Here is a 27,803-nt window from a genome sequence, read left to right on the forward strand (position 1 = left end):
ACCCCAGATGTGACAAGTGGCTGGACAGATATTCCCCTCCACCGATGTTCTCCATCCAAGGAATGGTGCATCGCGCTTGGTTCACCTTTCTGTGTCACACGTTTCTGGATTCGGTGGATTATCATCTTTACATTCAGAGGAAACAATAAAGCTATTTTCAGCTTGGGAACAAACGAATCCAGTGGTAAATAAAACCCCAAAGCCTGGTGCTGGGAAGGCCCACACTGTCCTCCCAGTTGGCAGGCTTCCTCTGCCTGGGGGGGCTCCGTCCACACCCCGGGGGGGGTGGGAGTGTGCAGGCCCAGAAGGGAAGCAGGCAGGGAGCGTTCTGGAATCATAGCAGCTGTATGATCCCCACGTCGGCTTTACGGATGCAGACACTGAGGTCCAGAGAGGGTGAGCTGCCCGCCGGGGACACAGCCCTGGGCGCCAGGGAGCGCTGTCCCCGGCTCCGCTGGTGCTCCGGCTCCCGCGGCTGCTCCAGTGTTTTCTCAGCACTTGAGAACAGATGGCTCCAACTCCCACCCACGGAAGCCAAACATTTTCCCTGGTTACCCTGCTAATTTGCTCACAAGCCTCCTCTTGTAAATAGAGAGTACAAAGGCTCCTGTGAACAGCGTGCCCGATGAGCAAATTCTGACTTCACTGGAAAGGCTTCAGACGGAGCACAGCAAGCCCCAGGTAAGGCCCAGGTGTGGCTCAGGTGTGGCTCAGGTGTGGCCAGCAGCCTCGGTGGCCAGCCCGTCATAAGCAGGTACCAGCGCGGGCTCCAGCCCCGGTTCTGCCCCTCCCACCAAGGCTGGCTGGGAAAGCTTGGGCCGGCCCCTGGGGCTCCCTGGCATCCTTCTCTCACCTGTGAAATGGGTGTGCTGATTCCAGAGCCGTAGGACGTGAGATATCATGCATGTGCTCCGGGAACAGAGGAGAGGTGTCTGTGAGAATCCAGTCACCTTCATCTGGTGACAGTGGGCTGGCGTCACTCTGCACCCCACCCCTCACCCGACAATAGTCCACTTGCTCAGCCCCTTTCACTTCTGGAGCCCTCCTCCCAAGACCCAGAGAGGAGCTAACGCCTCAAGATTCTCAGCTGTGTGATGCTGCACGAGCGCCTTCACCTCTCTGGGCCTCATCCCCACCTGTGAGGATCCAATGATCCCTGATACCCAGTGAGTGCTCAGGGTCATCCCTACCTCACCAAAGCCAGGGGAGGCTCCTTGGAGGAGGGGGCGGTGGCCTGGAGCTCTTGCAGAAGAGTAGATGTTGGTGGGGTAGAGGGGAGTGTGCGTCAACGGGTAGGTCCTCCAGGTAGAGGGAACTCCGTGGGTAAAGCTCAGGAAGGAGTCACCTCCCTGTGGGGGAGCGGAAGCCACAGGAGCCCGGGTGTGGCTGGTGCTGGGCGGGGAGGGGGCACAGCGGCTAGCCAGGTGGGCAGGGGATCCAGAGGTTTGGAACTGGCAGGGAGAGAGGAGTCAAGGCTCCCAGCAGGTCCCCAGGGTCCCCCAACCTCACCCACAGCAGCCATAATGAAGAGCTCTTCCTGCTAAAAGCTCCTGGAGCCGGGCCAGGCAGCGTCTGCCGTCCTGGCCACCCTCCAGCGGCAACCCTGGGAGCTGCTGTCCCATCCTGCTGGCGGCCTGTGGTGTCCTGGGGGGTGCAGACCCGGGAGGCCACTTATGGCTTGGGGGCCCAGTCCAGGAAGCCTGGCCAGGGTGCCACGCCTTTGATCTGTAGGCCTGGGGCGTGGGGGTCCAGGGGATGGCATAACCTGCAGGATCGACAACAGTGGCTGAAGAGGGAAGAGCGCGATCCTGGCCCTGCTGTGGGACTGGAGCAAGCCCTCCCACCTCTCTGAGCCTCCCGCCTCTGTCAGCCTCCCCTGGCAGAGTCGCAGTGAGGATTGGAGCAGAGCCTGGCTCCTAGCCGCTGCCCGTAGCGTCCACCCCCACCCCCATCACGCACAGCACCACGCAGGGGGGTCTTCACCCTCTTAGGACAGAATTACCGGCTTTGCTTGTTTATTGGATTTAAACAAAGCCCAGATGGCTGACTCCCCTCTTCTCCCGAGGTTGACAGCACAGGTGCTTGCATGGAGGCAGGGGCACTGCGCTGGGCAGCGATGGGGCAGACGGTGCGTCCTGGAGGGTGACGCCCGGCAAGGGCTTCTCCTCTCTGCACCCGGGTCCTGGGCAGTTCCAGGGGCCTTTCCGTCCATGGCCAGACATAGGCTTTGACACCGTGGTGGTCCCCGGGCCCGCCCTAAGTTGCCTCAATAATCCTGTGTCCTGGGGTCACTGTGAGCACAAAATGCAGTGCATATATGGCTGTGACCCACCATCCCAGGTGGGAGTCCCACCTCACCACTCACCGGCTGGCTTCTTCATCTCTAAGAGGGGGTTCAGGGCACACCCGTCTGTGCAAGAATTAGAGAAGGTGACGTCAATGAAGGCCACTCCCCGCTCAGGGGGACGCGGGAGGGGAGACCCCCGTCCCTTGAGATCCGCTGAGCCTCCCCCTGCTGGGCGCATCCAGCAGCAGCCCACGCAGCATCCCTCCCTCTGCGCTGGGGAGGCTCCCGCTCCCTCTCCCTCCCCGGCTGTGTCCTGGGCAGGCCCCACACTTCGTTCTCTGTCTGGCTCTTGGCTGCAAGTACCGGTTTGACGGGAAGATTCTAATGGGCTTTAAGTTAATAAGTTGGGAATAAATTAGGTTTGAGCTCCGTAGGAAGCAGATGGCGCAGCCGCCGTGGCCTGGAACAGCCCCGCTGGAGCAGCGACGGGCAGGCAGGGGCATGGCTGGGCTCTCTTTATTCTTCTTTCTCCTCCAACATCTTATTATGAAAATTTAACATAAAGAAGATCCAAAAGAATCGTGCAGTGAACACCCATATGCTCACTGTCTGCATTTGCTCTGTGAGCTCACTGGGACAGCTGCCCGTCCCCCCCGTCCCCCTTGCCAGCCACCAGCCCAACTCGCTGTTTTTAATGCATTTCTAAGTCCGTGGCAGACATCAGTCACTTCACCCCTAAACATGCATATCATTAGCTAGAGGTCAATATTTGTTTTGGGTTTGGGTTGTTTGTTTTTAGGTAAAATTTACTAACAGTGAAATGCACAAATCTAGAGTGGACACTTGCTGAGTTTTGACAGATGCACACATTGCAGAAGCCAGAGCTCCACCGAGACACAGCATCGCCGTCGCCCCAGATAGCTCCCCATGCCCCGCACGCTTCCCGAGGGTGATCACCCTCTTAATCACCTCAGAACCATGTTGTCTGGTCTAGAACTTCATATGAATGGATATGTGTCCTTCTGTGTCCTTTTTCACTCGGCACAATGCTCTTGAGATTCCTTCCGGTTGTTGGGGTATCAGTGCTGCGTTCCCTTTTATTGCTGAGTACCGCGCTGTGGTCTGGAAGGACCACAGTCTGTGTACTCATCTCCTGCTGATGGACGCCTGGGCTGTTGCCAGGATTTTACTATTGTGAATAAAATCCTTATGGGTCTTTTTGTGGACATTAAGTTTATTTTAGTTTAGTTTTTTAAAGATTTATTTATTTATTTATTTATTTGGGGGGGAGAGAGAGGGAGAGCAAGTGGGGGAGGGGCAGGGGGAGAGAATCTCAAGCAGACTCCTCACTAAGCGTGGAGTCCGATGGGAGACTCCACTTCATGACCCGTGAGCTGAGCTGAAACCAAGAGCCAGATGTTCAATCCATTGAGCTACCCAGGTGCCCTGACATGAAGTCTATTTTTAAGCTAATCTTGAGTCCCTCTTTCCCCTAAAACAAGACCAGCTCACTCCATAGCTGCAGGGGTTAGGATAATGCTTCAACTGTCCCCCCTGGTTTTTGGCTGGCCACATCTCCCCAGACTGAGTCCCCGTGGTGGGCCGTGGTGGGCCTTGGCGGTCTGCAGTGGCTCGTGCTCCTTCATGGGTGGCCAGGCTGGCGGCTGTTGTCTGCAGTGGTGAGAGCTACTCTGGAAAGTCTAGCTTGGGCCCAAAGTGTCTCCTTCAAGGTTTGTGTACAAGCACACGCACCTGGGAGGCTTGGTTGGATTGACCACCAGAAAAAACAGACCCGAGGGCCCCAGGGAAGGGATTCACCCCAAAGCAGAGATCAACTGTAGAGTACCACTGACGAAACACAGCAAAATCTCAAAGGTGCCACAGAGAGTGGCCATGGAGTAACAGACACGGCTAAGAAACACTCCAGGCCATACTCAAAACTCTCAGCCAGGTGGAAAGGGCTTCTAAGAATCTTAAAACTTAGACTTTCTCTGCTCGACTAGAGGGCTCCTAAAACTCCCATGGCCCCAAACAGAGAGACAATGTCTCAAACAGATGTGCATGTGTGGCTCTTACCCAATAGAGGGTGTTGTAATCTCATACACAGGAAGCCCACAAGGTTTTCAAAGGAATCATATCGGCCTGGCCTGAGCAGAGCTGATGGGGCTTCAAGGCTGGCGAGCTGGCCTATAGCCCTCTCACCCTTATCAGCCATTCCTCGAGGGCGAGTGTGTGCAAGTTGGGTGAGATCAGCTGGCTCAGAACCCCTTGGGCTTTGGGTTCTACCCTAGTGCCCACTGAGGAATTATGGGAGAGAGTTAGCAATAGAAGGACACCTTTTAGAAAGCTCACTCTGCCCAAGAAGAGGGGTTGGAGGGCAGAGTGGCAAAAGCCAGGAGACCAAGGAGGAGGCCCTGATAGCCATCCTACTGAAAAATTATTTTTTTTTTTGGTGGGGGAAGCATCTGAGGCCATTTAGAACAGCACCTGGAACTTGCCAAGTGAGGACAAAGCAGGTGCCCTGACCCCTGGCAGTGGCAGCGCCCTGCTCCCTCTGTCCACAAGGCAGACCGTGGCACAGCATCTCCATGCACCGATCTGGCTGTGCCACCGGGGCCCAGATGACACAACAGTCATGCTGCAGGTCCCTCCCACAGTCGCTGCTGCAGCCTGTCACCTGCTCCTCTGATGGGCCCTTAATTGTCTGCATTTTTCATCCTGGCAGATGGCTTTCCTCTAAGGGAGGGTTGCTAACAGGGTCGGGAGGACAGACATCGATTAGCAGAGTCCTCACTGCTGTCAGTGAGGCCCGGGTGTCATTGGCACTGACAGCAAGCCTGGCCCCGAGCCTCGCCCACCCTGGCACCCCCACAGGGAACCGTTTCCCAGCACTGCAGTCACCCCTAACAGAGGCACCCATGCTTAGCGGCCAGCACACAGGCTGAAGAGCACAAGACTCTGCTTCCACCTACCAGCTAGGGGCCTTCTTGGGCCTCAGTCTGCTCACACAGAAACTCGGCAGGGATGCTAACAGTCCCAGGTCACAGGGAACTGGGAGATTAATTTGTTTTTTTAAGATTTATGTATTTATTTGAGAGGGAGAGAGAAAGAGAGCAGTGGGGAGGGGCAGAGGAAGGGAGAGAGAGAATCTTGAACAAGCTCCATGATTGTAGTGGAGCCCATCACCAGGGCTAGATCTCACAACCCTGAGATCAGGACTGGAGTCGAAATTAAGAATCAGATGCTTAACCCACTGAACCCCAAAGGCATGCTGGCCCCACTTCCTCCTTGACACCAAGGGCTCCTCCCCACTCTGCAGAGCCCCAAGGAAAACTCCTGACTCGGCCAGCTGTGGGGATGGCCCGCCCCTCTCAGCTCTGGGACCTCGTCAGACACACCCACCCCTCATGCCATTGCCACCAGCCCCTTTTGCACCCACAACACAGCCCTGAAACCCCCCCAACACACACACACACACACACACAGACACACACACACAACCACAAGCCACTGCTCAGATGCTCTGGACATTGGGCAACATCAATCCTATGCCCAGACCTTGGCCCTAATCTAAACCCCAAAGTTTCTCCTGTTATTCCAGACTAGGAGTCCTTCACTCCCCAAGTCCTCCCATCGCTTGGTGCTATCAGGAGCCAGGGTGCAGAGAGCACGGGAACCAGGCAGGTGAGGAAGATAAAATGTCTATCTCTGCACATAAACAATGTTTCGTTTTTCATAAGAAACATGTACTTGGAAAAAAACATTACAACTTGACCTGGGCTTATAGAAACAGTGGAGAAACAGACAGGAACATTCAGGAACACAGTTCAGTATTTTGCTGCATTTCCTTCTAGTCACTTCTCTATGTGGAGTGAATATTCTGTATTGTGTATCCTGTGTGTCCCACTTTAAAAAAATGCAGGGGCGCCTGGCTGGCTCAGTCAGTTAAGTGTCCAACTCTCGATCTCAGCTCAGGTCGTGATCTCAGGGTTGTGAGTTCGAGTCTCACGTTGGGCTCCACACTGGGCATAAAGCCTACTTAAAAAATAAAAATCCAGGGATCCCTGGGTGGCGCAGCGGTTTGGCGCCTGCCTTTGGTCTTGGAGACCCGGGATCGAATCCCACATCGGGCTCCCAGTGCATGGAGCCTGCTTCTCCCTCTGCCTGTGTCTCTGCCCCTCTCTCTCTCTCTCTCTCTCTGTGACTATCATAAAAAAAAAAAAAAAAGATCTTTAAAAAAATAAATAAATAAATAAAAATAAAAATCCAGGGGATCACTGGGTGGCTCAGTGCTTTAGCTCCTCTCTGGAGATTCTGGTTAATACAGTGCCTCTCTCTTCTCTCTCTCTCTCTCTCTCATGAATAAATAAATAAATAATCTTTTTTAAAAATCCAAAGTGTATATAAGTCTACAGTAAGTTAAGTTCAGTTTATTTTTTAAAAGATTTTATTTATTTATCCATAGAGACACACAGAGAGAGGGAGAGGCAGAGGAGACACAGGCAGAGGGAGAAGCAGGCCCCATGCAGGGAGCCCAACGTGGGACTCGATCCCGGGTCTCCAGGATCACGCCCTAAGCTGAAGGCGGCACTAAACCACTGAGCCACCCGGGCTGCCCTAAGTTCAGTTTAAATTTGAAAAAAGGCTACAATAAAATTAATTATCCCTTCTCTGACCCCAGCCCCACCGTCTCCTTTCTCCAAAGCAATCACCGTTACCTACCCATGTACACCTTCCAGAACAATCTGTGTTCAGGCAAGCACACCCGTGGATGCTCCCCCTTTGTAACACAATGATTTCATACTCTACACACTGTATTAACCAGAATCTCCAGAGAAACAAAATCAATAGGATGTGTGTGTAATGTAAATTTAGCATGAGGAATTGGCTCACATAATTATGGAGGCTGGCAAGTCCAAAATCTGCAGGGCGGGTCAGCAGGCTGGAGGCCAGGAAGAGCTGATGCTGCGGCTGAAGTCCAGGGGCAGAATTCCCCCCTTGCTCAGGGCTAACTGATGAACTTTCTGTTCTTTGCCGGCCTTCAACTGATTAGGTGAGGCCCACCCACATGGTAGTGGGCGATCTTTCACTCAAAGTCCTTGGATTTGCTTTTTCTTAAGATTTTATTTATTTATTTGAGAGAGGGTGAGAGAGAACACAAGCAGGGGGAGGGGCAGAGGGAGAGGGAGAGGCAGGCTCCCCACTGAGCAGGGAGCCTAATGTGTCACTCAATCCCAGCACCCTGGGATCGTGACCTGAGCTGAAGGCAGATACGTAACTGATTAAGCCACCCAGACACTTCAGTATTTTGCCCACTTTAGTGTCCGTATCAATGACCATATGTTTTTTTTCTTTGACCTGTTCCTGTGACGCATGACGTCAATGGCGTTCTTTACGAGACCCTGCGTGTACCATGTTATAGAGCATGCTAATTGCAATGTGCTCCTGGATTTTGTCGGCTACTATTTCAGTGAGGATTTTATACTGCCATTCATAGGTGAGATTGGTCTGTTGATTTCTTAGAGAAATCTGTCAAGTTTAGGAAGCTCTTCTTTATTTTTTAACCCGTGCTCTGGAAGAGTAAGATTGCACTGTGGCTCCTTCTTTAAAAGTTTGGTAAAATTCTGAAATTCTGTGAACCTACCCAACCAAGCCTGGGGTTTCAATGGAGGGGTAATAGATCTTCAACAGAATCCTCTAGTTCCTGCTTAGTAATTGTTTTATTTAGATTCCTTTCTCTTCTGATAGCAGGTTGTCTGTTTATATTTTCCTAGAATATCATCTTACCCATTTTAAAAAATATTTTATTTATTTGTTTGTTTGTTGAGAGAGAGAGAAAGAGAGGCAGGGACACAGGCAGAAGGTGAAGCAGGCTCCATGCAGGGACTCAACCCCAGGACTCTGGGATCATGCCCTGGCCTGAAGGCCGTGCTAAACCATTGAGCCACCCGGGCTGCCCCATCTTACCCATTTTTTAAAAATTTTGTGGCCCAGGGGCACCTGGATGGCTCAGTTGGTTAAGTGTCTGCCTCTGGCTCAGGTCATGATCTTAGGGTCCTGAGATCGAGCCCTGCATTGGGCTCCCTGCTCAGTGGGGAGCCTGCCTCTCTCTCCCTCTCCGCCTCTCCACCCGCTTGTGTGCTCTTTCTCTCTCTCTGTCGAATAAATAGAATCTTTAAAAAAACTTCTGTGGCCTAGATGCAACGTGTGTTTTGCAGTGCTTCCCATTTCCTGTTTGTGTGTCACCACTTTCACCCTACCAGTTCCACCTGAGTAGGTAGGTACCTGGTGGTACCTCAGAGCTGTACATCCTAGTGGTGACTTCAGATTTCTCAGTGTGGTTACAGTCTTCCACTGACTTTCTTGGGTTTCTCATATATTTTTTTTAAGATTCTATTTATTTGCGGGAGAGAGAGCACATGGCTGGGGGAGGGGGAAAGGGGGGATGGGGAGAGGGAGATGGAAGGGCAGAGGGAGAAGCAGGAGCTCCACTGAGCAGGGAGCGCCTCGTGGGGCTCGATCCCAGGACCCTGAGATCATGACCTGAGCGGAAGGCAGGTGCTTCACGGACTGAGCCACCCAGGCGCCCCCTGAATTTTTCAGATAGAACAATCATAGTCTGTCTCCCACCATGATGAATATTCCTTACCCACTCTCCCGGAGTAATTGGGCTATTTTTGCAATGTCTGGCTGTTACAATGCACATCTTCATATACAAAGCCTTTTCTGTATTTAGAATTATTTCCTTGGGCTAGATACTCTGGATCAAAGGGTAAGCATGTTTTTTTAGGCCAGTTTACTTTCCAGAAGGGTTGTTCCAATTTGCACTCCCACCAGCAACCAAGGATTAAAAACCTGGGTCAGGTCATGCTTTTTCCTCCAACAGAAACACTCCAGGGGCTCCCACCCATTCCCACTGCCAACAAGACCCCCCTTCAGGCTGCTTTATGCCCCCAACCTTACCTCCCATCTCCCACTGGAAAGTTCTTCCTCCTCTGACCTTCTTTTTGTTCTTGAATATGAGCTTTTCCTGGCTCCAGGACTTTGCACTGGCGGTTCCCTGTGCCCCAAACACGCCTACCACAAACCACCCCACAATGGGCTCCTCTCCATCACAGTTCTGGTGTCACCTCCCGGGAATGGCCCTCCCTGACCACTAGACAATGATGCCCACCCCATCCCCATGGTCACACACAACCCCACCATTCTGTCCTATTGTCTTGCAGGCATCTGATGCTTCCTAAAGTGGCTGCTTGTTTGTCGCCAGCTTCCCCCATTAGACTGAAATTCCCCGGGAGCAGAGACCCCAATAGTCCCCTGTATCTAGAGCAATGTCTCACACACACACCAAATAATTTTTATTTACACCCAGGAGAGCTCGGCATGGCTTCCTGCATAGACCCTTTCAAAACTCCAGAACTGTGGAAAGCACAAGGCTCATTACTTTAAGATCAGTTACTTTGATCACCTGGCTGTCTCCCCCCGTCCAGACAGCACCAGAAGGTGGGCAGAGGGGTGCTTCCAGCCCTGAGTGCACGACAGCACCCTCCCCAGCACCTTTCACTTATCTTCACTCTACTTCACTCAATGCAGCCTAATTCAGCACCCAGTTAAGTCCTCTTCAAACAAATATTTGGCTCTTTCTGTATGCCTGGCACTCCACTGAGCACTGAGGATCTAGTGGCTTTACTCCCAGGGGGCTTCCAGTCTTTCAGAAGGGATGGGGCAAGGCCTTGAGTAAAGGTGCCAACTCCGGCTCTGGGCTGACCAGCACCTCTGGGGCTTCCTGTTTGATGGCAGAGGTGGGTCTCAGGACAACAGGAGGAGCTAGTCTGGTGGGAAGTGAGAGGAGGCATCCAGGCAGGGGCCTGGCGGGTGCTTTGGTAGTCCCGTTCTGATCCCATCCTGGTGGCTCGGTCCTGGGTGGGGAGGGGGTTCGTCTGATTCCCATGGACACGGCTCCCAGCCCTGGAGGGACCCAGGACATGTCTACCTTCTCACCTTGTCACAGGACCCTCTCCCCAGCATGGACACCCACCCTCCATCCCTAGCTCATTTCCTGTGCCAGGGCGGGGGCTCCCCTCTGCAATGTTCTCCAGGCTTCCAGACAGTCTCTCTTAAAATCACATTACACAAGAGTAAACAGAGGCTCAGACAAAAGTGGGCGAGCTCGGGCCCTCAGCCCCGACCGAGAGCGACTCCTCTTTACCGGAGAGAAAACCGAGGCTCCGCGATAGGAAGCCATCCGCCAGGGTCTCGTCCCAAGCCGGGGGGAGCAGAGACTGGGCAAGGGGCTGGCGTCAACCCCCAGGCCCGGCCGGGACGCGCCCCTCACGGCCTCCAGCCCACGGACTCCTACTCATCCTTCAGAACTTGGGGTCTGGCCGCTCGGCTCGGGTGACCTGCCCCAGCCACTGAGCTGGGCGCTGCAGGCCTGCCCCCCACAGCGGCCGCGGCGGGAGCGGGGAGCGCGGGGCAGTGCGCCCGGGCGTCCGCGCGGGAGGTGCGCGCGGGGCCGGGGCTGGGGCAGGCGAGGTCACCCCGCGGGGGATGGCGGGGGCGCCGCGCCCCTCGGGGTGTCCGGGCGCGTGAGGACCTGAGCCGCGCCCCGCCCCCGCCTCTGCGGGCCCGGCTGGGGGGAGGGGAGGGAGGGAGGGGAGGGAGGGGGCGGGGCGGGGCTCCGCGGGGGGCGGGCCGGGGCGGAGCGTGGTGGCCCCCGCCGCGCTCGCCGCCGCCGCTGCGCCCCCCGGACACGCTCGCGGAGCCGGGCCCGGCCGACCGCGGACCCGCGGAGGACGGCGGGGGCGCCGGGCCCGAAGCGCGGGGCGCGGGGCGCGGGGCGCGGGCGCCCAGGGGTCCCGGCGCGGGGCCGGCGGGGGCGGCGGGGGCGGCGGGGCCGGGCGCGCCGAGGACCCCGGGGCCGGGCCGGGCGAGGTAAGCGGTCGCCGCGGGGCGGGGGCGGGGGCGGGCGGGCGCGGGGACCCGGCTGGGCTGAGGCGCGGGGACCTGTCGGAGCCTTTGTCTGCGGCGCGCGCGGCCCCACTCCGCGCCCCTCCCCCTCCGTGGCGGTCGGGCCGCTGAGTCCGGGGCGAGGGCACGTGCCTGGGGACCCCGAATCTCCCCCCCCCCTCGTCCCAGGTACTCCCAGCCTGTACCTCACCCGCCATCTGGGCCGGGCCAGCCCCCACCCCCGTCGGCCCACCTCGGAGTGGCCAGTGGCCCCAGCCTTGCCCGGCGCTGGGAGCCACCGCCCGCCCGGGCGTGCCCAGGGGGTCCTTCCTCCTGAAGTTCCTCCCTGGACCCCCTCTGCCCCGTCTCACGTCATCCCCCAGCCAGCTCCCTCCTGGCTCCTGGAAAAGCCACTGTAAGAGGCAGGGCCTGTGCCCAGGGGTCACCTCCGGCGGCCTGGGGAGTCCGTCTTTTGCCTAGGGGCACAGGCTGGGAACCAACTTTGTTGCTGATAGGACCCGGCAGGCAGAAGGAGCCCGGGGGATGCAGGGTGCTGCTGGCCTGGGACCCGCAGAAACCAAGGCCAGGGAGGAGGGGGTGCGACTGGGCTGGGAGCTGCCAGCCAGCGCCTGTGGCCAGCGCCTCCGCCTCTCCAACAGCAACTGCGGGAAGGAAGCGGCCCAGGGCCTTGAAACCCACTTTTCTGTGGGCAGAACCAGCAGGGACGAGTTGGGGCAATCTGTGAGCTGAAAGGGGGGGGTGCCAAAGGTGCTCGACCCTGCCAGGGCTTCAGTGCGAGCCGTGTGACCTCTGACCTTGGCTCTCCGGGCAAAGTGGGGGCCCGTGAGCCAGGCTTTCAGGACTGCTGGAATCCGGAGCCCTCTGAGGCCCACAGCAGTGCCCCGAAGCAGGGGCTGGTGTGACTTCTGAGCGCCTCCTGTGTGTAGTCCAGCTTTGACCATCTAGCCACCTGCTCCCATTTATGAAGTACATGACAGCCTCACCTTCCTCATCCACAACAGGGAGATAGGGAAACTGAGGCCTGGAGTGGCCCTTTGAGGCATTAAGTGGTGACCTGTTGACCAAAGAAATGAACTTTGTCCTCTCGACTACTCCCCAGGGGTGGACATTGAGGGGTTCTGGCAGGGTGGGGGGATCAGAGAAGAGCCCGTGCTCTCTTGCATTTTTAAGCCCATGTGCATATCCTTAAATCTTAACTGAAGAGGGACATGAGAAGAGGAGGAATGGGTTGGGGGACCATCTGAGGCTCCAGGCTGTTGGTGTGGAATGTGAGGGGTCCAGGGAGGGGCGAGTTGGCCGGGAGAGGTATAGATGAGCCACCTCAGCCCCCCCCACACTCTGCCACCCTGCGAGGCCTGGCCTCTGCCCAGGCCAGTGACGTTGTGCCTAGGGGCCTGGGGCCGCCACAGGGGAAGCCAGAGCCCCCTGCCCACAGGAGGGACCAGGAGAAGCACATGGGGACAGTGGCTGAGGCAGGCATTGTGGGTGGCAGCTGCCTGCCTCACTGATGAGCCAGAGGGAGCAGTGGGGCCGCCTCCTGGCTCAATGCTGAGCATGTCCGCCTTCCCGGGTGGTGTGGTCAGACGTGTCCAGGGCGCTGCGTCTTGGGAAGCTTTGCAGAACACAGGTCAGGGGTTCGGGGTTCGGGCGTCCTCTGGGGCTGGGCTCAGGTCCTGAGAGGATTGCAGGGGGGAGTGTGCCATTGTTGTAAACCACTGCTCTGCTGCTGGCTCCTTCCTCGGCCTTCCCATCGGCTCAGGGAGGCTGGGAGGGTGGGGCCCAGGGTCTTGGAGCCTCCTGTGCGGGATCCTGACCAAGGCCACAGAGCAAGGCCACGGTCATTCAAACCAGGCGCAGCTCTGTCCTGAGTCCACTTGGTATCCCCAGCTCCAGATGTGGCAGGAGGCCCAGGGCTGGGGGACACTTGGGAGATGCACTGAGCCTGCAGTGGGGTTACGCCTGCCTCTCAGCCCCCAGACGGAGAATCCTCAACCTTCTTGCCCATGCTTGTGGGTGCCCATCAGCTGGGGCAGCCCCCAATTGGCAGGGGCAGTTTCCCCAGTCCCTGGACCAGCCTGGAAGGAAGCAGGATGGCTCTGAGCTCCAAGGTCCCTGTTAACACTCTGTAGAGCGCAGGAAGGGTGGAAACACGGGCCGGCAGGAGGCACTCAGTAACTAGTCAGCACATCAGATCCGGGGGCTGGGAGCGGGTAAACTGAGGCAGGAGGGCAAGAAGAAATGAGACAAAAGAAGTGCAGGTGGAGGTTGGAGGGGTGGTGGCGGGCCGACTGCAGAGATGATTGGAGCAGTCTCGGACACCCAGGATCCTTCGGGAAGTGGGCCTTCTCCTGGCTTCTTCACACACACTCTTGGGTGGGTCGAGGTGCCACACTCAGTGCCCGATGCTCTGGTGTCCCACCTCTGTCTCAGATTCTCTGCCATGAGTGTGTAAGAAGATAAATGAATAAAAGTCATTAGAAAAACAACTGGCTCAGTCGCCGGAGCGTGCCATCTTGCAGTTGTGAGTTCAAGCCCCACACTGGGTTTGCTGATTACTTTAAAAAAAAATAGAATCTTTTTTTTTAAAGGAATTTATTTTTTATTTATTTTTTTTAAAGATTTTATTTATTTATTCATGATAGACACACAGACAGAGAGAGAGAGAGAGAGAGGGGCAGAGACATAGGCAGAGGGAGAAGCAGGTTCCATGCAGGGAGCCCGACGTGGGACTCGATCCCTGGTCTCCAGGATCACGCCCTGGGTCAAAGGCAGGCGCCAAACCACTGCACCACCCAGGGATCCCAAAAAAATAGAATCTTAAAGAAAAAACAGAAAAGAAAAACTGGTAACTCTTTTTAGGGATAAAAACAAGACTCCCTCCAGCCCCACTTGCCCCCCACAGGGTTACCTCTACAATGGAGGTGTCTCTCCATCAGGGATAAATTAGCTTCTTCCTTTCTTTTAAACGTAAGACTTGAATTGAAGCAAGAGAAACTGGGGTGAGACCAAAGGAAGGACTTCCCACCACGGAAAGTGGTTGGCCCCAGAATGGAGGGCTGCGGTGCTTCTGAGTGTCCCCGGGCTGCTGCTCCCCTTACGGTCTGTGAGACTGGGGTGGGGGTGGCGGGGGCGGCTGTCTCTAGGCTCCCGTTCCCTTCCCGGCTGTAAAATGAGTGAGTATGGGCACGTCTTCCCAGAGGGAGATGGTGCGGGGGACACTGAGCACGTCGCTGGCACACGCAGCACTCAGTGATGTCTGCTGTCACTCTGACTGCTCACCGAGTCCTGGCACTCCAGCTCCAGATTCCCCCTCCGCCCACCCCATGTCTCTCCCTCCGTGCCACCATGCCACTGTCACCGGGGTCCCCGTCATGGCGCCACTGCGACCAAGCCTGGAGTGGCATGGCACCGCTCAGCCACAGGCTCGTGTGCCCCGGGGGCGCAGCGGGGTGCGGGGTCCCCCTGGCTCGCTCAGCCCGCCTCCTCTCCCCTCTCCGCAGCACGGGCTGCCATGGGCTCCGTGGGCAGCCAGCGCCTCAAGGAGCCCAGCGTGGCGGGCACGCCAGACAGGAGCGTGGTGATGAGCTTCAGCTTCGACAGCTGCCAGCTGGAGGAGGAGGTGGCGGCGGGGACGGCTCAGGGCCAGGGCGGTGTGGCTGGGGTTGTCCCGGCTCTCGCGGACTCCGGTGAGTGACGGGGCCGGCGGGGGCGGGGGCGGCGCAGGTGTGTGTCCGGCTCAGGGCCAGGATGGGCTGCGGGAGCCCCCGGGAGCCACCAAGTGCAGGACGCAGCATCTGCCAGGAGGGATCTGTCTCGAGGACTTCGCCCTGATGTCACGTGTCCCACGTGGGTCACGGAGCCAGGCGAAGAGCTTTCATCTGGCCAGAGGCTCCTGTGACCTCTGGGCAGGTGGAAGGGCGCACGATGAATCATGCACTGCCCTGTAGAGCTTCCGTCTGGAAGTGACACATGTCGCTTGGGTCACCTTCACTGGCCTCCCTTCAGTGGAGATGGGCAAGCGAGTGCCAGATGGGAGGACCAATGTGAGGTGCAAAGACTTGATTTTCATCCTGACCGTGTGACCTTGACACAGGCCTAAACCTCTCTGAGCCTCGGTTCCCCCACATCAAGGAAATGGGCCAGTTGCCTATGCGATCGGACTTGCTCGGTAGAGGGCTGCATGCGGGGCTGACACTGGACAGGTTTGGGTTCAACCACGTCCTTCCACCGACTTGGGGGCCTTGGGCGAGTGACCATTCTCTGAGCTTTGGTTCTGTCATCTAGAAAGGGGAGAAGTCCAGGTGCCACCCTCACTGTGGCTGCACAGAAGCCCCAAAACATTGCTTAGGGCTGTCCCTGCCCTCGGGAGGCCCCCAGTGACAGCTCATTTTGGGGTGCCTGCAGTTGTTTTTTTAAGATTTTATTTATTTATTCATGAGAGACAGAAAGGAGAGAGAGAGGGAGAGAGGCAGAGACACAGGCAGAGGGAGAAGCAGGCTCCATGCCGGGGGCCCAACGCGGGACTTGATCCCGGGCGGGACTCCAGGATCACGTCCTGGGCCAAAGGCAGGCGCTAAACCGCTGAGCCACCTGGGCTGCCCATGCCTGCAGTTTTTGCTAGCACCCCTCCAGGCTCAGAAATAGGGGCTGATTTTCTGGTTCCATGCCCTGTCTTTGCACGTGGGAAGCAGAGGTCCTGCTGGCCAAGCCCTGTTCCCCTGTACTTAGGCAGAGCCAGCTCTGGGCCCATCCCCAGGGTGCCAGACTTCCCCTGGCCAGTCGTGGCACTAGATAACATGTGACTGTGGCCATAGAAGCAGATGGTGGTCATGGCAATGGTGATTTTAACTGTAGTCGCCTTGGTGATGGTGGCTGGGTCACTCAGCCAAGAAACAGAGCCAGTGGGAGATACATACACAGATAGTAGAGAGTTGGAGATAGGATGCAGGTGTGGTTCACTACAGAACATAAGCAACTACAATGGAGACTGGCTAAGGTGGTCTGAAGTCCATAAGGCTGGTGCTCAGGAAACCCCAGGGCCCTGACCTGTTTAGGGTCTTGGCTCTGGGAAGACCTAAATGCCTTGCCTGATTAGGTCAGGCCCACCCAGGGTAATTTCCTTTTGATTAACTTAGAGTCCACTAAGGAGAGACTTTTATCCACAAAATCCCTCCATGACAGCACCTCAACCAGTGTCCAATTGAACGAGGGACTAAGCCAGCCAAGTTGACCCATAAAATGGACCCATCACAGCCCACCCCTTGCCCCCATGGCTCTCAAACACAGCTCCGTAACCATACTTCATCTCCAAATAAAGACACTAAGTCATACTGCCACCTGGTGCGACTCAGCTAACCCCTCTGCAACCGAAAACACACTGACCCTTACCCCAAAAGATGCAAAGTCTGACATAGCACGTTCCCACCTCTCCTTTGACAGCCCACGATTTAAATATTGAGATTTGGCACAAACGTGTCCTCTGTTAGACGGTAAGGTGATAAGGTGGGCAAACGCAAGCTTTGGGTTCATAGACACATACAGACATACTAGCGTCAAGGTGAGGGACAAATACGTGCAACAGCGGCATTCCTGGGGTCTGGGGGGTCCCGTGGTCATGGCTGGTATTTATAACCACCTTTCTCTGCTGCCCATCCCGCGCCTGTTCCCTCCACAACCGAGCTGGTCATGGTTCTTTGCCCAGTGGGGAGACCCAGACCTTCATTTCTAAAGGCACAAATCAGATTGTTTTCCGTTGACTTCAGCCCCCGGGAGTGGAAATCCTAAGAAACGCCGTGACATACTTGTTCCAGACGTACGCATATTCTGTTCTATTCTCTTTTTTATGATTTATTTATTTATTAGAGAGAGAGAGAGCGTGTGCACATGCGTGGCGCACACCGAGGCAGAGGGAGAAGCAGACCCCCTGCTGATCAGGGAGCCCAACGGGGGCTCCATCCCAGGACCCTGAGATCATGACCTTAGCTGAAGGCAGACACATACCTGACTGAGCCCCCCAGGCACCCCTCTGCTCTATTCTGTTCCATCCCTGATGTGCCCTTGGTAGTCAGGATGAGCCACCCCAGCCCCCTGGCAACCCTCTTCTCTGCCTGCTGATTTGGGGCCAGGAGGAGCCCAGCATGGCCAGGGGCCGTCTTGCTTCCCGGTCAATGGGACTGTTGTGTCTCCGGGTAGAAGTGTTTCTGCCTTTGGACCCTGGACCGTCCCTTTGGGCCCGCAGCCTGGAGTCATAGGGGCGGGAGGCAGCCGCGTTGCTAGTGGGTCCCTGAAGGTCAGAGTGGACCCACATCCACCTGCGTGCTCCCTGGACACACGAGTGCTGGTGTGGGGAGCTCAGCCCGGGTACTAGACCCCCAGTTAGAGCCTAGGCAGCCTCCTGGGGAGTTTCGCCTCAGCTGAGTCTCCCGGGGGCCGTTCTACGCTCTGTCAAGCCAGCTGCTTTATGGCCACGACGGTGGTGGCCATGGGTGGTTGCCATGACAGCTCTGACCACGAAGGGGGATGGTGGCCGTGATGCTGGTGGTGTGGAGGGGCTCGCCCCCCTCTTACCTGCTGCTGCCCTTGGGTTTAGCGGTAGAGGAGCCGGTGCCCGACGACCGCTACCACGCCATCTACTTTGCGATGCTGCTGGCCGGCGTGGGCTTCCTGCTCCCGTACAACAGCTTCATCACCGACGTGGACTACCTACACCACAAGTACCCAGGTGGGCCCCCCACCGTCGCGCCCTGCCTCCCCAGGCCGGCGGCACACTCGGCTCTGGCTCGCCACCCTCCCGAAACCCTACTGGGGAGCCCATTCATTCAAATCCTCGCTCAGCGGCAAATTGCTAAGTGACTCAGGGCGGCCGCTCACCCTCCCTGGGCTGCCAGCCACTTTCAGGCAGAGCGAGGAAGCAGTACCTGCTGAGGGTGGGTGCAGAGAGAGGGGCTCCCCTGAGCACCTACTGCCGGCGAACCCTCCCCCCTCGCAGGGACCTCAATTGTGTTCGACATGAGCCTCACGTACATCTTGGTGGCACTGGTGGCCGTGCTCCTGAATAACGCGCTGGTGGAGAGACTGAACCTGCACACCAGGATCACCGCGGGTACACTGCCCACCGGGGCTCCCAGCTCTCGAACATCTGGCCTGTCACTGCCATTCACCTCCTCAGTTACCCTGCGACCCATCTGTCCAATGGGCACGCCTCCTCAGAACGTTACAGGGTTCAACGTATGAAAATAGGGTCCAGCTTGTGGTGGGTGCACCATATGCTAGCACGATACCTGCCCCTGGGGAGGCTTCTGTGCACCCTACATCGCGTCCCGGGGCCTAGTCAGCTCTTCCTGTCCCTTTCCTCTTCATGGCAACATCCAGTTTCAAGGCCCAGCTCAAGTGGTACCTCCTCCAGGAAGCCTTACAGGCATCCTCCTCTAAGACCTCTAAAGTGTCCCCAGCCATACAAGCATTAAGGAGAAAGGCAGACAGAGAGGGCACCTCTGACCAGGAAGGGTGGCACGAGGGGAGCCACAGGAAGGGTGCTCCACAGGAAGGGTGGCACGAGGGGAGCCCCCCACCTGCTGCTCCCTGCCCACCACTCTGGCCTCTCCCACAGGCTACCTCTTGGCCTTGGGCCCCCTCCTCTTCATCAGCATCTGTGACGTATGGCTGCAGCTCTTCTCTCGTGACCAGGCTTATGCCATCAACCTGGCCGCTGTGGGCACCGTGGCCTTGGGCTGCACAGGTAGGAACGGGGGCTGGCACCGACCCCTGAGTACCCGCCGCGGGCCGTCACACCTCGGTCCCCCACCTGCTGGGGACGTACCGCACGGGCTGGTGGGCTCAGCGCCAGGACATATCCACGTGCGTGCCCCACCCGTGTGCTCACACACGGAGTGCACACCTGTGGTGCCTACTGCATCCACCTGCACGTCCTACACACCTGTGTACAGCATCCACGTGTACACTCCACACAAACCCACACACACACTGCACATCTACACCTACATGCCACATCCTTGTGGCACTACACACACACACACATGCTGTATGTGTATACCTACGTGCTGCATCCATGTATACGCTACACATACACACACATGCTGCATCCACGTGTACACCACACACGTGCACACACTTGCATGCTGCATCCATGTGTAAACTCCACACGTGCGCACATGCTGCACATCCACAGTGCCCGTGTGCCCCGAGCACATACAGCATTAGAGTGCATACACTGTGCACAGGTCCACACACCCACTGCATGCCACGTGGACGTGGAGGCAATCCCCTGGCTTCCTCAGGTATGAATTGTGCTTCAAGAACTATCCTGCCCATGTCACCATGTCACCTTGTTGCTCTTGGGGGGTGTCTCTCAAACTTATTTTTTTAACTTTATTTTGAAACTATTTCATACCTCTGGAAAGGTTGCAAGAATAGCATAAGGAATTCCCACACACCCTTCACATTCATTAGGCTCGCCAGTTGCTGATGTTTTGTCACATAGACGCTCTCTGTCCCCATTATACACATAGATATGAATAAATTTTGTCTCTGAAAACATATAAATATAAAATAATCTGTGTTTTCATCTTAAACCATTTGGGAGTCATCTTGCCTAAATCCTGAGTCCTTTTTTTTTTTTTTTTTTTAAATCCTGAGTCTTGAGAGTGTATTTTCTAGAAGTCAAGATGTTTCTTCTATCCCTGTGTTACAGTTACCTGAGTCAGGAAGCATAACCCACATGGTGCGCTCTCAGGATCCGTGTCACATGTCACCCATCACCTGGATAGCATCCTTTATAGCAGTCTGTTTTCCTGACCCAGGATGCAGTCCAGGATCACACCTGGCACTCACTGTCATGTCTTTAATCCCCTTTAGTCCTGTATGGTCCTCCGCTTCCCTCTTTCACGGCAGCAATGTCTGGAAAGGTCCAGGTGGTGGCTTTGTACTCTTTCAAACTCTTTTTGTGTGGCAAGAAATACGTTTCACACTATGAGCCAGTGAACATGTTTGCATGCGTGTGTGTGCTTATTAGTGAGATTGAAGCTCTGGGAAACCGTGTCCTCACTCCAGGTGGTGTCCTCAGGTCTGTTTTGTTCTGTTCTATTTCTTTAAAAAAGCAAATGCCGGGAAGGACCAGGAGATCCTAGTTTTCATGGTTTGTCTGCTCTGGGGTGGGTGTCCGTGTAGGGCAGGGATTTGCTAAGCTGTAGGCTCTGAGCCTGTGCATCTCTGTGTTGGTTAGGATGAGAGCAGGGAGGCTGTAGGAACCAGCTGGCCCAGAAATCTCAGTGGCTTCATAAAATTAGACTCCTTTCTAGCTCTCGCTGCATGTCCAACACGTGGACAGAGGCGATGCTTCACACAGTCCCTGGGAGCTGGGCCTCAGTGGCCCCCATCTGTAACACGAGGCCCCTTTGGTCACTGCCACTGGGGGAGAGAAACATCAGAAGTCCACTTGGCTTTTTTCGCCTCGGCCGGAAGGGGTGCATGTTTTCTGCTCGTGTTTCATTGGCCAGGACCTGGCTGGCCCGTGGTCCCCAGCACACACTACTTGCTGGGCAGGGTGGGTGGGCCAGATGCCTCTGCCACCAGGTGAGGGGTGGCATTTCACAATCACTCCTCTGTCTCTCCCCCCAAGTGCAGCAATCCAGCTTCTATGGGTACACGGGGATGCTGCCCAAGAGGTACACCCAGGGCGTGATGACCGGGGAGAGTGAGTATCTGCAGACCCCCAGGAGGAGCCCTTGGCTATGTGCCACGCACCTGGTTGGGGACGGTGACCACCATCAACCCCCGCCTGGCTGGTGGGGGGCAGGGACTCCCGATGGGAAGGGAACGGCTATGATGTGTGCACATCTCTATGAGGGTGCAGACCTTTGTGATGTGAGAGCACGTATGCGTCTGAGCGGGGCTCTAGAGTGACTTGGGGTGCTCGTGTGTTCTGTGTGTCTGCATGTGCATGTGTGTGCAAGGTATGCCTGTCCAAACCACACCTCAGCGTCACGTCACGCTGTCCTCAGATCCCCGGACCCACGAGCTAACCCCTGCCCGGCACCCCCACATGGCTTCTCAGACTCACTTTTCCAAGCCCACCCGTCCTGTCCATCTGCCCCTGCTCAGTGAATGGCACCCCCAAACCTGAACCTTACCCAGCACTCTGATCCCTGCCCTCCAGCCCTGGTCTGGGTGGCCAGCTCCCCACTGGCCCTGCTGTCCCCACCTGCATATCAGGGCCCTCTTTTGAAGCCCCTTCCACCAGATGTTCTCAGCCTTCCTTGATGCCTGGATGGGCCAGGGTCAGCAGTGTAGTCCAGGCAGGAAGTTGGCCCACTTCTTTGGGGTACTCTGCATCCCCTACCATGTGGGGAGGTTGCCCAGACACCCTCAGGACTCTAACCCTTAGGTGTGTGGGGTTCGGCTGCAGGAAGGCACGGGGCAAGCAGATCACTTCGGTATGTTTTGTCACAGAGGTGAGCGAGGCAGCTGCAGACTGTTGCTGATTTGGGGTGGCTTGTGCAGCCAGGAGCCCCACACTCTGAGATTAGCCATCAGTGGCCACGGCCTGCCTCTGCCAGACACTACCCAGTGGCTCATGGTCACACCCCACACCCACATCCTGCCTGAGGTCTCCCACCTGCCATAACCCCACTGCCCTCCCTTGTGATCTTGTGACCACACCCACACTTCCCGTCAGCTCCTTGAACATGGACAAGCATAGCTCAGGCCAGCCCCTGCCGGGGATGCTCCTCCCCAGCCTTTGCCTGCCCCCACTGTCATGTACAGATGTTGACATTCTTCTGCAACTCATTAGCAGCACGAGCCCTGGGAAGGCAGGGCTCAGGTACCCCCTGTCCCCACTGTGTCCTCCTCAGGGCAAGGTGGTGCCAGGCACACAACAAGCGCTGTATAAATGCTCCTGGGGTGTGTGTATGAGAAGACAGCAGGGCCAGGGAGGGGTGGTCTGAGTGGGCGCATGCTGGGAACAGCTCCCTCCCGTCTGGGGCCTGGGCCAGGGCCGGAGGGAGCTTGAGCAGGGCAGGGCCGGGCAGGTGCGGGGCCGGGCAGGTGCGGGGCTGGGCAGGGCCCGGGACGGATCCAGGCAGGGGTAGGGCAGGGCTGGGGGTGCTGAGTGGGGGCCGAGGCCCAGGCCGAGCATGGCTCCTTCCCGCTCCAGGCACGGCGGGCGTGATGGTGTCCCTGAGCCGTATCCTCACCAAGCTGCTGCTGCCGGACGAGCGGGCCAGTACGCTCATCTTCTTCCTGGTGTCCGCGGGCCTGGAGCTGCTCTGCTTCCTGCTGCACCTGCTGGTGCGACGCAGCCGCTTCGTGCTCTACTACACCACGAGACCCCGCGACAGCCGTGGGGGCTGCAGGGCCGGCTACCGCGTGCACCACGACGTTGCTGCGGGGGACATCCAGTTTGTGAGTCTGTCGGGCGCTGCCACCGCCAGGTCCCAGCCGACCTCCTGGCCTTCCCTCGGGCCCTCCTTCTATCTGCAGAATCAGGTTTCGAGCCCCCGTGGCACCCGTGTATGTGGCCTGAGGCCCGGCTGGTGGGCCGGCCAGAGCCGTCCTGGGGGGCAGGGTGCCCTCTGGTGGCAGCAGGGCCTCACGGCCCCGGAGGGAGCAGGGTGGCAGGTAGGGTGCCACAGGATGACACGGGAGGGCAGGACGGGAGGAGTCAGCATCCCTGCTCCTGGGAGGCCCCACGCCCCTCACCGTCCTCCGAAGCGAAGTCCTTGCAGACAGGGTCCAGAGGGTCAACCAGGCTCTGTGTGACACAGAGAGGGGCCACCAGGCAACACACTGTGTCACAGTGCTGGGACCAAGCCCACGGTAGTCAGGGAGGTTCCCTGAGAAGTGTCCTCTGGGCTGACCTTGACCCCCGAGGAGGGGAGATGTGGAGATCCACAGGAAGGGCATCGGGAGCAGAGGGAAGAGCAAGTGCGAAGGGCTCAGGGGCTGGATGGAGCTCTATGTGTTTGAGGGGCCGTGGGGTGCAGGGTGGGCGACCTGGAGGACCCCTCCCCACCCATACCCGACCGGCTCCGTGCGTCCTCCCTCCAGGAGCACCATTGTCCAGGCCTAGCCAACAGCGGGTCCCCGAAGGACAGCCCAGCCCACGAGGTGACCAGCGGCGGTGGGGGCACCTACACGCGCTTCGACATGCCACAGCCGAGAGTCACGCGGAGCTGGCCCTCCTTCAGAGGTCGGGGGGCAAGGCAGGCGGGGTGGTCCTCTGGGCATTGCCGGCAGCGCCCCCACCGCCTGACCCCTAGCCTGCCGCCCACAGCCCTGCTGCTGCACCGCTACGCCGTGGCCCGCGCCATCTGGGCTGACATGCTCTCCATCGCCGTCACCTATTTCATCACGCTGTGCCTCTTCCCGGGTCTCGAGTCCGAGGTCCGCCACTGCGTCCTGGGCGAGTGGCTGCCCATCCTCATCATGGCTGTGTTCAACCTCTCCGACTTCGTGGGCAAGGCAAGCCTGCAGCCCCTCCAGGGTCCCTGCAGGTTGGGGGCGGCCCCTGAGCTGAGGACACCGGAGCTCCCAAGTTGGGAGGGGGCAGCCAAGCCACTGCGCCATCCCAGGCCACGTCCCACAGCGGGCGGCCCTAGCAGTCATCCTTGTGTCTGCACCCCGCAGCTACTGGGTCTGTGGGACAGGCCTCCCAAGAGCGCAGGACGTACTCCCAGAGAGCAGGCACCTCGAAGGGGCCACAAGAATCTGGGCAGAGTGCCCTCCCCGTGCTACAAGCACAGGGCAGGCAGGGGTCAGGGTTGGAGTAGGATCAAGGCTGCCATTTCTGGGGCAGGCCTGATGTGGGCCTTCTTCAGACGAATGAAGAACGTGAGGCTCAGAGAAGGAAAGCCTTTTGCCCAAGGTCACACAGCAGAGCCGTCTGAGAAATGAGTCTGTCTGCGAGGGAGCAAGGCTTAGTGAGCTCAACTCTTAATTGTGCTCTTTCCTGCTGCGTAAAATGTTGTAGGCAGGACTGACCCTTGGGGTCTCGAGGGCCCCATTTCTTCAGTAGGGTCAGGAGCCCATCCTGTGAGGGTACAGTGAGGATAGAATGAGGTAGGGGGACCCATGCAGTGTTCTTGTTTTTTGTTTTTTGGTTTTTTAAAAGATTTTTATTTATTCACGAAAGACACAGAGAAGCAGAGACAGGCAGAGGGAGAAGCAGGCTCTCTGTGGGGAACCTGATGTGGCACTCGATCCCAGGGAGCCAAAGGCAGATGCTCAACCACTGAGCCACCCAGGGACCCCTTGTGCAGTGTTTAGATGGATGCTAGGCACACCAGCAAGGACCGTGTGTTGCTGTAACAACACACGGATTTGGTGGATTTAGTGGCCAAGGCCGGCAAAGGATGGGGACCCACCGGAGCTGGTGCATCTGTGCACAGGGACCCTGTGTGGGGCTGCTGTAGAGACGGGAGGAGTGGCGGGCTCGGGAGAGACGGGGAGCCCACGTGCCTGGCTCTCCACAGATCCTGGCAGCTCTGCCCATGGACTGGCGGGGCACCCACCTGCTGGCCTGTTCCTGCCTGCGCGTGGTCTTCATCCCCCTCTTCATCCTGTGCGTCTACCCAAGCGGCACGCCCGCCCTGCGCCACCCGGCCTGGCCCTGCGTCTTCTCTCTGCTCATGGGCATCAGCAACGGCTACTTTGGCAGCGTGCCCATGATCCTGGCAGCGGGCAAAGTGAGCCCCAAGCAGCGTGAGCTGGCAGGTAAGGCCCACGGGAACAACGGCCATGTGGCAAAAAGGTGCTCCTGGGCTCCAGGGTCATGTCAGCCTCCGGGAGCTCATAGATGTGGGGATGTTCATCAATCACTTGCCACTTCATTCATCCCGCAAATGCTCAATGAGCCCCTACTGTGTGCCAGGCACTGTTCTAGGCACCAGGGATACAGTGGCAACAAGACAATGACCCCTGCGCGTGTGGGGCTGACAGTCCAGAGGTGACAAATGACCATACACGTAATGTGTTGAGTAATGGTAAATATGACAGAGAAAAAGCAGAGAAAGAGGATGAGGTTGTTGGGATGGGGAGTTTACAATGTAAGTGGAATGATCTGGGAAGGCCTCCCTGAGGAGGTGACTTTTGAGCAGAGATCTGGAGAAAGTGGCAAGGAAGCCAGCCTTGTGACAATGCAGAAGAAGAGCCTGCGTGAAAGCCTAGGGGCAGAGCCAGCGATGGGACGGGGGGAGGGGGGGGTCCCCACGGTAGGGGTGGAGGCCCCCAGGAGCGAGGAGCGGCAGGACCTGAATGTGTGTAAAGACCGCTTCCGGTGCTGCTTGGACAGTGAGGCAGGAACAGGCAGGGGCCGGGAGGGAGGGAGGCGCTCCTGCACTCGTCCAGGCCAGACCAGACCTTAGAGGAGGGGCTCGGGCAGCGGGCCACGTCCCTGGAAGAAAGTGCCAGATCCCAGATCTGTTTGACAGCCAGAGCCCACGGGGCGGGCTGATGGATCTGGAGACCAGATGTGAGAGAAGGATCTGGGGCCAAGAAGGAGTCCCCAGTTTGGGGGTGTCCCGAGAAGCCTGGATTGCCATCGACTGAAGGGGGAGAGGGGTTGGGGGGGCCAGGGGCCCTGGATCACGTTCCAGGCACAGTAGTTCCAGAAGCCCTTAGACATCCCAGATTGTCCGCACAAGGAGGCACGCACGTGTAGATGGGGAGCTGGAGGCAGAGAAGCAGGCAACGCCTGGGGCAGCCCGTGTGTTCACCTGGGGCGTAACCGTCCTCAGATGGCCTCCCCTCCGGGAGCGGGCGGTGGTCACTGCTTCGCACCCAAGAAGCTGCGGCTTGGACTCGCGGCCGCGGTCGTGGTCGCTGCTGTGGTCCTCTGAGCGCCACCCCCCCCCGCCGCCGCAGCGCCACCCTGCCCCTGGCCGCCACCTGAGGTCCCGTGTCGTCCGCAGGCAACACCATGACCGTGTCCTACATGACGGGGCTGACGCTGGGCTCCGCTGTGGCCTACTGCACCTACAGCCTCACCCGGGACGCCCCCAGCAGCTGCTTCCACACCTCCACAAACACCTCCTTCCCCGGCCTCTGAGCCAGGCCTGGCCACCCCCGAGGCCCGAGGCCCCCTCCCCGCCCCTGCCTGCAGTGCCTGCGGGGCCCCGGCCTCCTCCCCGTGCCAGTCACGCCCCCTCTGGGCCCAGCTGCCCTGTCACTCCGGCCCCAGGGCTATGCTGAGCCATCCCAGGGCCACCCAGGGCCGCCCAGCACTGTGCTCCCCGTCCTGTCTCGCACCTGCCCTTCATCCCCTGTGTGCGGTGGCCCCGACTCTAGCCAGGCCAGTGCTCTCTGGGGTCACAGCCGTCCCCAGCCAGAAGAGCAGGCCACCAGCGGGGGCCACTCTTGGCGACCCCCACCCATGGCCACCTGTCCCCGCCATCCATGGCACCTGACCCCACCCTCTTTCACCAGGGAGCCCTCCCCAAGGAGAGGGCCTCTCCCCTCTACCTGTCCCTAAACACTAGTTCTCCCAAGCAAAATGCATTTGCCACGACGGTATAGTAGCCCTGGATCTGAATGCCCTCAGACTGTGGTCTACACTGGCCTCTCTACCACCATAGCTTGTGCGCTGGCCTGGGTGCACCCACCCCGCATCGAGAGCCCCCTCCATGCACCCAGGCACCCACCTAGGCCACAGGCCTGGGACTCTGCACCTGACCGGGGACCCCTGTCCACTTCTCTGGCTCCACCTCCATCCGTCTGTAATGCCGCAAGGGGACACACCCAGGCTGAAGTCATCTCTTGACTTAGACCTTGATCCTCACCCAGCGAGGCCCAAGGAAGGACAGGAGTCACTGCAAGTAGGTGGGGGGGAGGGTCCCCTCCCCAGTCAGGATCCTCAAGCTCCAAGTCCGGGGTGCCCTGAGCTGAGGGGATTCTGGAGCATCTTGCCAAAGACAGACTTTTCCAGGGGGAGGATGGCCTGCCCTGCCACGCCCATGGCACACTTGTGACCACCCTGGCCCTCTATGTCCTGTCCACCTGTCTGTCCACTAACTACCGCACTGGCCATTAAAATATGAAGGCAGAGAACTGCCCAGCTGCTGCCTCTGAGTGGCGTCTGTGTGGGTGGGGGCCGCCCCCCACCACCTTGCTCTCTGGTAGTGGGGGAGGGGTCCTGTTGGGACAGAGCCACCCATGGGGCTAGGACCTCAGTCTTTTCACCTGGGAAGCTGCCCTGCCCACAACCAGGCCTGGAGTTGCGTGGGGGTGGCCAATCTGGTAGCAGGAGGGCTCCATGCACCTGGTGGGGGGTGGACGGGTGGCACGGGAGCTGGAAGCATTTGGGGTGTGAAGGCACCTTTGGTGCTCCTTGGCCCTCAGGTCAGGGGGAAGGGCTGCAGCCATCCATTTGACAAGGAGCTTGCACCCTGCCCGCAGGAAATGAACCAGGACCCGAGGTTGAGGGTTCTGGGTTCAAGTTTCAGCTATGCTGCTGATTCCTGTCCAGTTTGGTGCCTTAGTCTCCACAAGCAGTGGAGCCGGTCCACCCTTTTATGTGGGTCCCTTGGAGAAG

General features: G+C 58.0%; 1 protein-coding gene across 4 annotated transcripts; it reads left to right on the top strand.

Annotated features, from left to right (window-relative positions):
* The first annotated feature begins 550 nt into the window (after positions 1-550).
* SLC29A4 (solute carrier family 29 member 4) lies at positions 551-27,326 on the top strand. Of its 4 annotated transcripts, none has more exons than XM_072836877.1 (11): positions 551-681; positions 14,758-14,943; positions 17,847-17,978; positions 18,246-18,359; positions 18,867-18,995; positions 20,895-20,969; positions 22,431-22,678; positions 23,324-23,465; positions 23,550-23,737; positions 24,748-24,988; positions 26,185-27,326. In XM_072836877.1, exons 2-11 carry the CDS (start codon positions 14,769-14,771, stop codon positions 26,319-26,321), a joined length of 1,581 nt encoding a protein of 526 aa, XP_072692978.1. In that variant the 5' UTR covers positions 551-681; positions 14,758-14,768; the 3' UTR covers positions 26,322-27,326. The 4 variants fall into 4 exon arrangements, with proteins under 4 accessions (XP_072692978.1, XP_072692977.1, XP_072692981.1 ...); XM_072836876.1 differs by lacking the exon at positions 551-681 and adding an exon at positions 11,165-11,221; XM_072836879.1 differs by lacking the exon at positions 551-681 and adding an exon at positions 13,760-13,778.
* The last annotated feature ends 477 nt before the right edge of the window (positions 27,327-27,803 follow it).

This window comes from Canis lupus, chromosome 8 (assembly GCF_048164855.1).
Source record: "Canis lupus baileyi chromosome 8, mCanLup2.hap1, whole genome shotgun sequence".
NCBI lineage: Eukaryota > Metazoa > Chordata > Mammalia > Carnivora > Canidae > Canis > Canis lupus.